The sequence below is a fragment of the Onychostruthus taczanowskii genome, unplaced genomic scaffold (assembly GCF_017590055.1).
Source record: "Onychostruthus taczanowskii isolate IOZ18803 unplaced genomic scaffold, ASM1759005v1 scaffold70, whole genome shotgun sequence".
In the NCBI taxonomy this organism is placed as follows: Eukaryota; Metazoa; Chordata; class Aves; order Passeriformes; family Passeridae; genus Onychostruthus; species Onychostruthus taczanowskii.
The window spans coordinates 433,814-449,021 of record NW_024504787.1 but is presented as its reverse complement, the minus strand read 5'-3'; the positions used below and the strand labels follow the sequence as shown (position 1 = coordinate 449,021).

The window sequence follows — 15,208 nt, the reverse complement described above, 5'->3', positions numbered from 1 at the left end:
CAAAACCATCGCTTTTACAGGCTGTGCAAGTCCTGTTTTCTCAACCTGTCTTCATGCCCAGCCTCATCACCATCCTTCATGGACTTGCTGGAGGTCAGCATTGCCAATCTTATACCAGAGCCCCAAAACTGGGCACAGTGCTCCAGATGTGGTTTAAGGACTTTTTTTTTTTCCATTTAATTTTTTTTCCATAGTGAATCTTACAGACCCTGCCTAGGCATACACTTGGCATCAAATCTCCCCTTTCCCATTGGGAAAGCTTGCCAAAATATATGCAAATTAATAAAGTCTGTGTGTGTGTGTGCACGCTAGTGTGCACACTTATTTAGGCATGATTCCTCTTTTGAGCATTCAGTAGATTTAAATTTTTTATTAATACTTCTCACGAGTGTCTCTAAGAAGTACAGTTTGCACAAAAGTGCTGCTCTGCTCAGAGGCTCCTCTGCAACCCCAGCAAGAGCTGTGCCCTTTTCCTGAGCTGTCTTTGACTTTGCTTCCACAGACACTGTGAGATCAGATGGTTTCTTTTCCTATCCCCCTTCCTTGCTCAGGGTTTCTCCTAATTAGTGCTCTGAGTTTTTTCTGCCAGGAGGAAGCTTTTTTTGGGGCCAGTCAGAATTGCTCCAGCAAGGCTGGTACACTCTGTGCTGGGAGGTGCTGTAGCTGTAGAGAGCAGATTGGTAGGAATGAGGGGTGCAGCTAGAGCTGGAGAAAGGGAACACAAATGCTTTAGGAAAAGTTAAAGAAGGTTGGGGTCCAGGCAGGCTGCAGAGCAGGAGGCAGATTTAGGGGCTTACAGAAAGAGGGGGACTCAAGGGGAGCAAGGGGGCATTTGCTGGAGGTGGGCATCCCAGTGAGAGGGTGAGAAGATGCTCAGTGTGAGCTTGGCTCCTTCCAGAAGAGCTCATTGGCATGTTGCAGAAAAGCCAGTGTTGCTGAGAGAGAAGCTGAGGGTGAAAGTGGGGGAGTCAGCAGCACTGGGGGGAGATGAGAGACCAAATAAGCCATGGCATCATCCCCTTGCTGGGTCAGACTCTGCTCCGTGGCCATAGTGAGTATTTTTGGTCTTCCTTAGTTTTGCAGAAGGATAATACATATGCCCAGTGGCAAGTCCAGGATGAGCCAGCTCCACATCCTTGAGTGGAGAGCTGGGATGTGAATTGAAACCTTTTGCTGTGCCAGGGAAGTAGAAGCCAGGCTCCTGCTCTCCATCCAGGCAGCATCAGAATGGGCTCAAGCAACCAGAAAGCAGCAAAACCAGGGGCAGAAATCTGTTTCCCTGCATTTGCTGCTCATCTGTGGCTCTACCCTGTGGTGAGCTCAGCAAGCTTGATGAGTACAAGCAGACCTGACCCTGGCTCAGTTTTTCCTTTGTTCTGCCATTGACAAATATTCAGGCATTGAAGTGAAATACTGTGCTTTTCTCTTCCAATGGAAAAAGAAATCAACAAACAAACAAACAAAAAAAAAAAAAAGGAAAAAAAAGAAAACCACAACGACAACACCCCAAACAAACACAAAAAAAAAAAAAAAAAAAAAAGAAAACAACAAAACAGAAACAAAAAACCACAGATGAGAAAAGAAGGGAAGGAACCCCTTTTGCACACTGCACCGAGGAACCATCGTCATCCTGTAGCAGGAGGCCAGCACACATGAATATTCCTGTGCAATATGCGCAAGTGATGAGCCCCATATGCAGGCCTTGGGAGAAATTAAATGTTTTCTACGGCATTTTCCAAAAAGCCTTTCTATCAAAGTGCTTGGTCAACAGCCAAAAACGCCCCAGCTTTCGTGGCCCCAGCTGGTTGACACTTTTTTTATTATTTTATTTTTAAATGCTGATGAATATTTTCTAATTAAAAAACAAGACCTCCCCTAAACTGAGTCTTGCCCCAGTGGATGGAGTGGAGCCAGAGACTGGGAGGGGGCTGGAGCCCACTGGGGACTCCATGGCTGCTCTTGGCTGATGGATTTCTCTTCCTTCGGCGCTGGAGCTTGCAGGAAGGGTCCTGAGACAAAAGGCACACGTGGTTCACATCTGCCCTGCCACGCCTGGTGGAAGGCAGCCTGCCAGGCAGGGTTGGCACCCTGGTTCCTGCCTGCTGCCTGGCCCCCGAGAGAGGGGAGGAATGAGTGCGGGCTCCAGGCAGGAGATTTGAAGCACACCAACCTCCTGGTGGGGGAGATCTCGGGGGTGCAGCTAGGCAAGGGGGTTTCCAAGTGAAATTTGGCATTGCAAGGGCTGTCCTTCTGGCTGCTTTGCCTGCAAAGGTGAGAAGATGCAAAGCCATGATGTAATTTTAGGGGTGGAAGAGATTTTAGGGGTGGTTGCTGAGGAGAGGCAGATGCATAAGATGAGAATTGATGCTAGCATTTGTCTTGAGCACAGGATCAAAAAGTCCTGATAGGTTTAAGGCATATGAGCATGATGCAGATTTGGAGAGGGGCTGAACTATCAGAGGCATAAAAGGGAGATCAGCACTGGTTCTGTGAACTGGAAGGACAGGAGAGCCCAGAGAGGCCAGTGAGAGCCTGGCTGGTGGGGCAGGGTGATTGTGCAGGAGTGTGGGCCAAGCAGGAGAAATATCAAGCACTCCTCTGCTTGCTCCTGGAGTCTGGTAGCATGGCCACCTCTAGACTCACAGCCCCTAGAACTGCCCTAGGATGAATAAAGACCTGGATCTGTGCTCCTTGGATGTGGGTCTTCACGGCAGATCACAGAGGCCACTGCATTCATGTTTAGTGTTTGGCTTTGAGGGCTTACTAGTGGAAAACGTGTCTTGCTGCAGGAATAGTGGCAGCAGCTGCCCTCAGCTCCAGCCTCCTTTGTGACAGCCACATGGCTTGGGAGTGGGAGCTCACAGGGCAAAGCTCAGGGGAAGGAGAAAAACGCTTCTGGGATCTTGCAAGGTGAGACTTCTCATAGCTGAGTTGTTTTTCTTCTACATGGCCAGGTTGGCTTCAGACTCCTTTCAGTGTAGGTAGTTAGGTAGGAAGGTGATGGTATGTCCACCTTAGATGCTGTATCCCATAAAGAATAGGAAAGAAGAAAATAAAGAAGGGAACTGAGCAGTTTGACATCACTAAATTAGTTCTGGGGCTTGGTATCAGTGTCTACATCTTCCCTCCCTTGCAGGGCTGCAAACAAATTGGATTTTAGTCCAACTTCTTCTTTATTGAGTATTCATTTAATTTGGCTGGCTTTGCATGGCAAAATCTTCCTCCAATAGCATATCTTCTTGACTTTGTTTTTTGGAAAGAGGCTGGGACCCAAATACAGTCTCACACCATGCCTCACCTGCCAGTGCCAACATACAGTGATGCCTGGCTTGCCAGAGCCATGCTTGGTGGAAATCCTCATTTCCAAAAGGGTGTTTTGTTTCCCCCATCACCGCCGAGCACACCACACCATCCCAGCACGGCTCTCGGTGGACAATCACTCCATCCTCCTCTCTGCCCCACGGGAGCTGCTTCCCTGATGTGAGGCAGGGAATTCCTCTAACAATCATGTTAATTTAAGAGCTGTTAAAGCCCAGAGGCAGCAGGAGGTCATAGTCGGCACAAACAGATGGTGTTTTGTCCTTGATAATTAAACTTTCCTGTAGTTTTAGGTGAGATACTTTCTTGACTTTTATTTCAGCACAGCTGCCTCCAGCCAACACCCCTTCTCCCTCATCTTTTGCTTGCCCTCATCAAATACTCTCTGAGGTCTGAGGCAGAATCCCAGGGAGATCAAGGGTCTCCAGTGTTTTTCAGAGGGGTCCTCAGCAGCCCCTTGGTCTCACCCCACATGTTCTGCTGGCTCCAGGCTCTGGCAGTCGGAGCCCCTCAAAGAGGCAGCAACTGGAGGCCAGGAGAGGAGTGTCAGCCTGGGGTTTTGGGGTGCCCCCAGCCTGTTTCAGCAATGCTGCTTCTGCCTCTCATGGCTGCTTTTCCCCTTCCACCAGCTGCACCCAGCCACTGCTAAGCTGAGAGGGGGCAGGAGCCAGTGAGGTGCTGCTGCAAACTGAGGAAGCAGTGGTGCCAAGACAGCTGCTGTCATGTGGTGAGGCTCGGCCTTTGAGTAGGGCCATTTCAGGATCAGCGCAAAAAGAGATCATTTTCTACCCCCTGCTATCCCAGAGGGTATTTGCAAGCAGAAGAGGGTAGGCACATCACCCCAGTCCCACTGCCAGCCTTAGGCTCAGTTCTGGGGCAGGCCCCTGTGCCTACCAAAGAGGCTGGTGGCAGCACAAAGTCCCCTTCCAGCACCACTGGAGCCAACAGGGGCTGCTTTCACCCAAGGGTGGGATTAGCTCCTCCCTGCAATGCCACCCTTGTCACTTGTCATCAGGGCATTATGGAGAATCCTCATGCCTCAGTTTCCCCCTTCAGTTGCCCACTTCAAAATCTGGGTGCTGCTCTGACATATGGACACAGACCCCAAAAGGCTGCACAGGAGCTGGGCAGCTGTGGAACCACGTGGGGTGAGAGTGGTGATGGAACTGGGTGAAGCAATGACCTACAAACCCCATCTGTCTGCAGGATGGGCAGAGTTCCCCTCCAGTCCTCTTTGTCCTGCCCAGGTTTTGAGCAGTATTCCTGCAGTGAGGAGGGAGGCAGGGGGGCAGCCCATATGCAGGTGGAGGACAAATGTCCTCACTGTCACGTCTGTCCTGTCTGCCTAGCCTGTGTCCCCAGAGCAACTACCCTGACCCCAACCCCCGGGTAGTTGGTGGTCTGAGGGCATCAGAGGCAGTGGGGACACAGCACCTCCCGTGGAACCTGGACAGGGAAGGACAGCAAGCAGGGACCATGGGGAGCACACATCCTGAGGCCCTGTCCATCTCCAACAGTGTGTGCTGCTCTCCCTGGGCCTTGGAAGCTGCCTGGCTCCTGCCTACCCCGTCCTCCTGCCAACTTGTGCTGCAGGCAAGGAGGAGAGATGAAGCAGAGTAACACAAGCCATAGTCACCATCCCTGGAGGTATTTAAAAGACATGTAAATATGGCACTTGGGAACAGGGTTTAGTGGTGGACTTGGCAGTGTTAGGTTTACATTTGGACTTGATGAGGTCTTTGTCCAACCTAAATGATTGATTTTATGATTCCGTGATCCTGAGGCGTCTCTGGGGAGGCAGCATCAGAGTCATTGGAGTGGCTTCCTGTGTGCCAACAGCTTAAAAAAAAAGAAAAGAAAGAAAGCCCAATCAAAAAGCCAAGCTAAAATTAATGCCCAAGAAGCTCTGAACAACAGAGTGTTTCATCAGTTACTCTCCCAGTACTGCTAAGCCAATATCTTCCTCCCTCCTTTGACAAGACATCTGCCAAGATCCTTTCCAGTGCTCCTCAGTCCAACCCTTCTCATGTCCCTGAGCCCCAGCAACACAACTGCAGGCTCTCATCCTCCTCCAGCTCTCTCAGCATGTTGGCAAGAAGCAAACCTGCCCTGCTGTTTGAGCAGCAATGCTGTGGCCTCAGTCCTTGGATACTTGGGTTGATTCAGGAATGAGCTGTAGCTCTCCCTGGCCTGGGGACGTCACCACTAGGAGGTTTGCTGGGGCCAAGTAAGCATGGTCCTGCCTGTGCTGGAGGAAAGGGGTCCTGCAGGGTGCCAGCAGCCTAGTTGGGGTTGCAGCTGGCAGGTTTGCTCTGCTTGCCCCTTTGTTTCCACAGCAGCACTGTGCTCTTCACCTCACATAACCCCAGTGCCAGCGAGCTCAGACACAGTGCCCACAGTGTCCAGTCCCTTGCCTGGGTGCTGCAGAGAACAGCCCTCCAGAGGAGCAAGATTGGGCTGGTAAGATATGCTGTCTTCATGTTTCAAGCAAAATAAGGTTTCTGTGGAAGCTGTGTCTGCAGGTGCTATTGAGAGGGATGCTGCTGTGGCCAAACATGCCCGAAAATCTCTCCTAGCAGTGACCACAGGAAAGAGCATGCTCCTCTATGCCATGTCTGCTGTGTCATGGGCATCCAGCTGATAGAGGAAGTCTGTCTGGACAAGCCCTGCCTGTCTTCCCTTTCCTCTTTGTTTTTCTCAGGATGGCACATGACTATGCCACAAACCAGACTTTAATACTAGGCTGCTTTTCTCTGCCCTGGAGCTTAGGATCTGAAGGGATATTGGGTATTTCATAAAGCAGCCTCACTACAGAGTTGTCCCAAGCCAGAAAACAGGGTTGTGAGCAAATCCTTGGGGAACTGAAGGGCAATGCAGCCCCACAGACAAAAATAAGAAATGTTGCCAGCATTTGCCTGGAAAGCACAAACCAAACTTGGCATGAGACAGCAGGACCTTCCTAAAGTATTTGGGGTGGTTTGCTCAGCGTATGGGAGTTTGGTTTTGATTTTGTGGTGTTGTTTTGGTTTTGTTCCACATCATTAATTTTCTGCTTTTGTGGGTGGAGGCTGGGAATCGAAGTGCTGAAAATCAGCATGACACCAAGAGCTCTATCCCTCAGTAACCACAGCCTGGAGACTCAGAATGAGCAGGAACTGCTCCCAAATATGCCCATCTTAGGCGATTTCTCCAGCTTCCAGAGAGGAGCACTGTGAAGCACCTGAACCACCAGCATCTCCCAGTCTCTCTCCCTTCTCTGTCTGATCCCTTCTGTCTGTCCCTGACATGGCACCATCTATGGAAAAACACTGCTAAGGACCTCATTTGAACGGAGGCTCCAGATAAAAAGCGCTGGTTCTGGCAGTTCTTTAATAGAAGCAAAGATCCTATTGATTCCTGCAATCTCTCTCTGCAGGGAGCCAGGAAATGCTTAGTGCAGAGGAAAGTTGAGTAAAAAGAGAGGGAAAATTTCATTTTCCATTGTTGGTCTGAGCTTTCCTGCATGTCAAAGGCTGCCTGGCTGGGGTTGTGGGCTGTGGAGGGGTGGGGATTGGGTATGGCAGCTCAGCTGAGCTTCCTGCCCAGATGGTACTGGTGTCTCTAAGGAATAGTCCTGGGACAGTGTTGCTCCCCTGCCATGGGAATTCAAGCCTCTGCTGCCCTGCTGTGCTTCCTCACAGTGCTGGTGTTGAAGACGTGTGATGATTATTAGTATGCTTCTCCTTGCGCTGGCTTTTATCACTGCTGGAGCAGACAGCTGGCCTTGGACTGCTGCCCTCCCCCTGAGGAAAAACTGGTAGGCATGGTGGGAATTTGAGGACAGGTGTGGGCTGTGAGGAACATCCCCCTTCAAGGCTCCAAGCAGGAACAGGGAATGGGCACCAGCAGGCAGCAGTCTGTGCAGCAGCACTGCCCCACTATGGACGTGGTGCCAGGGGCAGGGTCACTGGAGAGGTTCCCATCAATTGTACCTGTCCCATGCTCTCCTGACGTGGTGCGCCTGCCTGTCCTCGGGCCATGGAGGGATCACAGCACCCCAGTGTGTCCCAGGGGTAGACTGCACTGTCCTGATGCTTTTGGGCACCAAATGAAGAGCTGCAAGGTGAGAGGTGAGAACCCCACCCTGCTCCTGGAGCTGCAGGGTGACAACCTCACTCTGGGACTCTCAGGACTCTGCTGGTCTTTCTACAGCTCCTGCCCCAGTGGCAGCATGTCACCATGATCCACAGAAGCAAGAAATTACCTGTCCTGGGAGCCAGCTTGTCAGTCTGGGGGGTTGTCAAACAGCCTGAGCCTTTGCATGGGTTGTTCGCATGGGTTGTTTCTCCCTAGACCATCCCAGCTACCCCTGGAGCTCCTCAGCTCTGCATTACCCTCTGGAAAGTAGCTCTGCTTTAAGCTGGGCTGATGCTCCCTCCCAAAGAGCCGCTTTATTCAGCCCCATGGATATGGGGAGCATCTTTGGTCATTGCTTTTCACACTGACGCACCTTGACAGTGGCATCCAGGGAAGATGGAGCAACCTTTAGCAGGGATGTTGGAACCAAGAGCTCTGCAAGTCCACAGCTGCCTTCAGGGGCACACCTTCACCCAAATCAGCTGGGAAGTTTTGTGAGGCCCATCCTTCCACCATTTGCCCATCTCTTAGATCACAAGGGCAGGAGGGTCTGCGCTGCCATCCAGGGGTCCAGCAGTGCTCACTGGGATGGCAGAGGCAGAGTGATGAAGGAGCTCTGCTGTGGGATGCTTCTTCCTCCAGGGTATCCACCTCTTTGGGGTCTTTGCTTCATTACCAGAAAGGGAGGCGGTGGAGGGAGCAAAGTCACAGTCCACGAGAGCCTAGAGTGAATTTATTTCAGCTGGCCCCAGTCATCCCTGTGGCACTCATGGTCCAATGGGGCAGTGCTAATTGCTCTATTGACAGTGGGGGTTTAAATTAGATTTAAGAAAGCTTTTCAAGCAGTGGGGATTCTGTCTCTGCAGATAAGACTTTCTGATAGCACATATGAAGGAGATGATAAAGTCCCTCATTTCTCTCTTCCTCTTAGGCAGCAAAGAGGAGTTTAGTGCTGACAGGGCACTGTGAGGCCAGAAGGTTTTAGGGCTGTTAGCAAGAGTATGATATTAAGTGACAACCATTTTTTCCTCACCTTGCTGCCAGGGATGATCTGAAAGGAGGAGACAGCACGCAGTGCTGTCGGGTGCTGCCCACACGTGGTGCAACCCCTGGGGACCCAGGGCTGGCAGAAGCTATGTGAGCATCTCTGGCCTAGGCTGAGGAGTTGAGAGTGGCTTTGATAAGGGTGTTTTTATTCCTTCAGTAACGCTGGGGCCCAGAGTTGCCTGCTGTGAGTGCAGGGGCACTGGATGCCTACAATTGGCATCTGCACTACAAGCCCAGGACCACACCTCAGGAAGAGACAGACTGTGACCTGGCCTCCAGGACAGGTGGGCTGCAGTGCCTGCAGTCAGCATCTGCACTCCAGGTGTTGGGTACCACCTTACAGCCAGCCCCTTGGTGCAGGTGTGCAGTGCCACCTACACTCGGCAGCTGTGGTACAGGTACCTGAGCACTTGCTGTTGTGTCTGCAGCACAGGTGAACTGCAGCAGCTGCAGCCCCTGTCTGCAGCAAGGTGTCCATCCACAGCTCAGGTCAGCAGCACAGGTGTCCATCCACAGCCCCTGTCAGCAGCAAGGTGTACATCCACAGCTGTGTCAGCAGCACAGGTGTCCATCCACAGTCCCTGTCAGCAGCACAGGTGTCCATCCACATCCATGTCAGCAGCACAGGTGTCCATCCACAGCCCAGTCAGCAGCACAGGTGTCCATCCACAGCTGTGTCAGCAGCACAGGTGTCCATCCACAGCCCCTGTCAGCAGCACAGGTGTCCATCCACAGCTGTGTCAGCAGCACAGGTGTCCCTCCACAGCCCCTGACAGCAGCACAGGTGTCCATCCACAGCCCCTGTCAGCAGCACAGGTGTCCATCCACATCCATATCAGCAGCACAGGTGTCCATCCACAGCCCCTGTCAGCAGCACAGGTATCCATCCACAGCCCAGGCCTGCAGCAGAGGTTCTAGCACAGCATCAGCAGTCGCTGTGGGCAGTGCAGTCACACTGTGGTGCCTGCCTGCAGGACAGGTGCTGCAAATCTCCTTTGGAAGGCTCAGGGCAAAGCTGGAGGGGAAGGAAATGACTGTTTAGAGTTTGTTTTCCCCCAGTTCACCACTTCAGAGCCAGGCCCTACAACAGCACCTGGTGGGGAATTGTCTGATGGAAGATTTTTGTCATGGAAACACTAGGTTTGGAAACTACCACTTCTGAGGCAGCCATGCACTTCTAGAGTGAGGGTTTTATTTATTTATCATTGCTGAGAGCAGCCTGTGGCAGGTGAGGGTTGTGCTGGGAGCTGGGGTGCAGCCCACATCCCTCACCAGCCCTGTCGCTGCTGTTTCCAGGTGCCAGTTGCTACTCCATCGCTAAAGCTTTGGAGATTATACTAAGGGAGAGCTGGAAGGGATCCATCTCTTTGCCTACTCAAAAGAGGACACTGGGACTGTTAATGAGAGAGTGGCATCCTGCTTTTTGCCTGGATACACTGGAATCCCTTGCCTGGAATCCCTTTCACTCCTGGTGTGTCCTCCTGGGTCTGTCCTCACCCCATCACACCACAGCAGCTATGCTGTTCCCCTTTAGCCCTGATCCAGCTCAGGGAACACATGCCTGGAAACCTTTGGTTTAGATTGAGAGCTGCTGAAGGGGGCCTTATTCATGTCTGTGTTGAGTTGCCTTCTGCTAAGAGTGGCAATGACTGATGCCCTCACTATCCTTGATACAGAGGGCAAGGCAGGGATAGATCAACCCTTTGCTCTCTCCCCATGCAGGAAGCTGGGAAGGGAGGATGGCTCCAGAGCTGCTGGTCCACCACTTCATATGTTCCCTCTTCCCCTTTCTTCCTCCCCAGGCTCATCTTTCCTCTCTACCTCCAAGAAATTATTCATTACAGAGGGAAATTTACCTTTTGCACAGAAGATTGAGTTTCACACTGCGGGCTTTGCTGTGTAATAAATGTGGATCCCCTCCACCACCTGTAAACTGCTCCCTGCTGGCATGGGGACATAGCTCAGGACTCTGCACACCTGGTGAGCTGCTGCTCACTGCACTCAAATGCCAGGGCTTTTACTAGAGAAACAGATAAAGATAAGCAAGTAAATACAGCAAAGGAAATTTGCATTGGAAACATCTGCAGAAATTGCAAGGCCTTTGTTATGTGCTTGGGGAAAAAAAAAATGAACATGGCTTTGGGCAAAACAGTCAAACAAAGCAAATACTGCATGGAAAATTGCAATTCAAGTGAGAAAAAGCTGGTTTTCTGGCTAGATTTTTTTTGTCCTAAAATAGCTCCACTCCTGCCTGGTCACAGAGCTGATCTCTAAGAAGAAATGAGGTTTTCCAGGGTGAGAGCAGCTGAGTGGTGAATTCTCTGTGCTGTCACTGGAAGCCTCTGCCTGTGTTCTGGCCATGCCACAGAGTCCTCAGGGATCATATCTGGGTCCTTCTGCTCTCTCTTACTCCACCTGTGTCCCTTGAGACTATCAGTGCTTTGGGACAGGAGCCATTCCCTGCTACAGAACTCTGTTTCGAGAGACATGTGCTGGCCGAGGCACATGGGCAGGAGCAGCAGCAATTATTTTAGGGCTGATGAGACAAGGGAGGAGCAGCAGAGGGTGGGCAGCAGGTGGCTTTGTTCCCTGGCAGGGCAGGAGGTAGAGCATGATGCTGGTGATGATATTTGCCCTGACCAAGCTGAAGGCTACATCAAGGAGATCTCACACTTTCCAAATAGTAGGCTTGTTTCTGGGGGGTCTTGTCCCACCTCCTGTCATTGCCATTGTCCCCAGAAATGGGGTGGCTGCACTAGCTGGAGGTATCTGGACTGTGGTGAAGGGAGGCTGTGGCCCCTGGTCCCTTGCCTGCTTCAAGTCCTGGTGCCAGCATCAACTCCCAGGGCTGTAGAAAGGGAAGATTCAGTGGAAAGTAAGTTTGAGAGTAAATAGGGAGAGTTGGTTCCTGGGTTGCAGGTGGTTTCCAAGCTGCTCAGGGTCCCACACCCCAGCAGTGCCCCAGGATGTGGCATTGCCACCTGGCTCAGGTTCCAGCTGTCACCCACTCCCTGAGGTGCCACTTGTGACAGCAGCTGGAGCACAGGCAGGGTGGCAGTCAGGGAGCCATGCTGCAGGCACAGCAGCACACATGGGAAAGGCAGTGGAGAGCAGGCAGGAGAGAAGGAGGGGGGAAGAAGGAGAGTGAGTGATAAGGAGATTGTAATTAGCATTTAGCGCTCCTCACCCAGAGCTTTCAGAGGAAGGTCACCTTCATTATCTCTGTTTTACAGATGGGGAAACTGAGGCACAGGGAAGGCAGTTAGAGTGATTTGCTCAAGGTGACCTGTGAGGGCTCGAAGCGGGGTCTGGGGCTTGCCTGTCCATGCTCTGCAGCACCAGCACACTGGGAATGGCTCTTGCTGCCAGCCCTTAGAGACCAAACCCAGCACTAAAAGATCAGTGGTAAAGGACATGGATCCCTTCTCTGCTCATCTCCAGGCTCATCCTCTTCAGACCCACTGTCTCCCCCAGCATCCCTGCCCCTAAGACATATTTGAGATCAAACTGGTCCAGGTGCACCCCAAAATCTGCTCGTGCAATCCCACCCAGCTGCTCTTGCCTTCCCCTCCAGCCCTGCAAAGGCTGGCTGTGAACCCAAGCCCATCTGGGCTCCTGCAACAGTCACATTGGGTAATGGAATATGTTCTGCTGCACATTTTTTCTCTCACCAATGGAGCTCCCCCTTTATTTAGGTTTAAATGGATGCCGTCTGGCTAATGAGCCCATACTCATGTTCTAGATTAAAAGGCAATCCTGTGCACGTTACTGATATGGCACTGGAGATTAGAGAGGCTTAAATGGTTTTGAAGGTGCAATTTGCTTTTCATGCATGGTGCAATTTACTTCCTGGTGGGTGGGCCAGCATTCCCATTGGTGTCCCCAGCAGCTCCCTCCTGGCTCTAGTCTCCTCTACCAACCCTGGCTGCAAGAAAATGAGAGCTTGGGCATCTCCAGCCTGGCAGGGCCGTGCAGGGTATTCTTGTAGTTATTGCTGCCATTTGTCCACTCCTGGAGGGTCTTTTTGGGGTAGGCAGGATGTTTCTTAGCTGTCACCCTCTCCACACCTCCCTGCACCAAAGCATCTCCTGGGACAAGGCACAGCTCACCAGGACAGAGTAGCCTCTTCCCCTCTCCCAGCCCAGATAAGTGGGGGACAGCTGTGGTCCATCAAGATATGGATGGCAGATGGCTGAGGCTGAGGTCTCTGCTGAGATCAACATCTTGCACATCCTGCAGCACCAACTGCTGCTGTGAACTACCTGGGTGTGCTCCCATCTCCTCAAAACCCCTCTGGAATCTACATGCAGGTAGAGTTGGCTCCTGGGATGATGCTGCATCTGCCAAGGGGAGCCCCACCAGGGGCTGGCTTTCATAAAGAAAATGTTGAAAATGAGATGGGGAAGATAAAGCATTTGTGCAAGGCATGTCATCACCTCCAGGCACCTCCCATGGAAAGTGCCACGGGCTGTCAAGTGATGAAGCATGTCCCAGTAAAATCCTTCATTTTGCAGTGAATTTCCCTATGATGGAGCTGTCATCTCCTTGCGGTGCCATCACTGGGGGCCCTCAGCCCTGGGGGCAAACTCTGACTGCTCCTGCCTGTGTTTGCTTCCACAGATGGCTAACCCTGTCCCGTCAGCCTGCTGCGTGGTGCTCGCCGCGGTGGTGGTGGTGTACGCCCAGAGGCACAGCCAGCAGGGTGAGTCCTCCACGCCTCCCAGGCCCTGGGGGTCCTGAGAAATGGGAATGCTGCTCCTCCAGCCTCTCTCCTGGGGGAAGCTGGGTGCACCCTCCAGGTGTGCCTGACGTTATTTCTGTGCACATTATCACTTCTCTCCATGACAAGTGTCCCCTCCAGCCCATCACTCTGGGGTTTGGGCATCCTGCATCTCCATCTGCTGACACCCCTTGCCCTGCCCACAACTCTCTGTCTCTATTTCTTTGGACCCCTTTGCCCACTCTTTTGTGGCCACTGCCCCAAGCAGCCCACCCATGAAGGGGTGAGGAGTTGGGAGGCAGCATCAGCTGACAGCTCCCAACTCCAATCACCCCTGACAGCTCCATGATGCCTGGACCCATGACAATGATGGATGATGCTTCATCCTGCTCTCACCTCCTTGGGGTGACTTAATCCCCCCTGCCACCACACATCTGTGGCCACCAGTAGCTCACATCTCGCCAGGTTGGCAGAGGTTTCAGGGCTTATTTTAGTGGTGGCTTTAGAGATTACACTTTCGAGTCACTCTTATTTTAGTGGTGGCTTTAGAGATTAAAGCTGGCATTGGGAGCCGGAGGAGCCCACATGATCCTGGGTCTAGGCAGGAGCAGGAAGATTATGAGGGATGGTTGGGTCCTGTGTAGAGTCCAGCTCTGCAAAAATAGGAAAAAATGGGGAACCTCCAGAATTCCCTGTTTTTCCTAGCAGCCTGTCTGTAGTAGCTTTTAGAAGACCTTAGAGGGGAATTTTGCTCATTAAATCCAGTAAAGACATCTGTGTATCCTTGGGCTCTGGGAAATTGAGGAATCCAGGCAGAGTGCCCACTGAGCTGCCTTAAATCCAGCTGGGTGGGTTTACATTGTCCCAAGCTTCCAGGTTGGTCACAAAGCACCAGGGTTTGGTAGCACACCCACATTGCATGGGGACAGCCACTCTCTGGACACGGAAGGATCTTGCTGGCTGGTGTTGCAGGAAGGTCCCCAACCCCTTCCCAGGGTGCCTGCTCAAAGCATTTGGGTGCTGAGCTGTATGTGATGATGGTGTGATGCTTCCTGCAGAGAAGCAAAGCTGCTCATCCTGGTGTGCTTGCAGGATCACTGTCTGGGGACCTTTAAAGGACCTGGCAGTAGGACTGCCAGAGCATCCTTTGGATGCTTTGAATGGTAACCCAGACCTGCTGCACAGGGAGATGCACAAAACACAGAAGTGCCAGTTACTTCATGGTTGCACACATTTGAGTTGTGTTATCTAGAGAAGAACAAATGCAGTGAGCAGGACCACATGTTTTGCCACTGACAGCTGGTGCAGAGCTGCAGTGACCTGTGTCATTTTCTGCTCTATGATGCAGCAGGATTCAGGGGCTTGGCAGCATAGCCTCCCATGTCCTCATGTCCCTCCTGTTTCCCTTGCCTGCCTGTGTCTGGGAGGGAGTTTCCTAGGCCACCAGCTCAAAACTGAATCTGCTGTGACCTGTGTGCGTCAACAACTGCCTGAATGGAGTGTGAGAAGTGTGGCAGGGCTCTTCCCAGCTGTAGCTGCTTCACTGGGGGACAAAAAAAGAGTACAGGGTCAGAAAATTACTTATGAGATAGTAGGACACCTTCAGGACTGTCCTCAGTCTGTCCCTTCTGGGCACCTCTCTGAAGTGCTGAGGTATGCTCTGAGCTTTGGAGCAGCAGATCTCCCGCCCACCCCACCGTGCCCGGCCCGGAGAGGCTGCACACAGGCACGTCAACACCAGAGACCCAAAGCTTGTGCCCTGTGCCCCCCGCCCAGAGCCCACCCCCTGCCCTGCTGCAGCCTCTCCTCACCTGCCAGCCCAGAGCTCATCCCCCACCAGCCGGGCACTCGGGCTGGAACTGCACGCAGGAGCGGGGTGGGAGGATGGATTAATCCCACTGGTGGCAGGGACCCGGTGGAGTGGTGGGGAGATGCTGGCACAGAGTCCATTTATCATGCACTTGAGGCACGTTGGACTTTAATAGCTCATGAAGCACTCTAAGAGAT

General features: G+C 52.2%; 1 protein-coding gene across 2 annotated transcripts in view; it reads left to right on the top strand.

The window, feature by feature from the left end:
* The window catches only part of CNTFR (ciliary neurotrophic factor receptor), a 200,862-nt gene that overhangs the window by 105,191 nt on the left and 80,463 nt on the right, over positions 1-15,208 (top strand). For both annotated transcript variants that reach the window (XM_041421948.1, XM_041421949.1), the window contains exon 4: positions 13,102-13,183. In XM_041421948.1, coding sequence (XP_041277882.1) covers positions 13,102-13,183 — 82 coding nt within the window. The remainder of the gene's footprint in view (positions 1-13,101; positions 13,184-15,208) is intronic.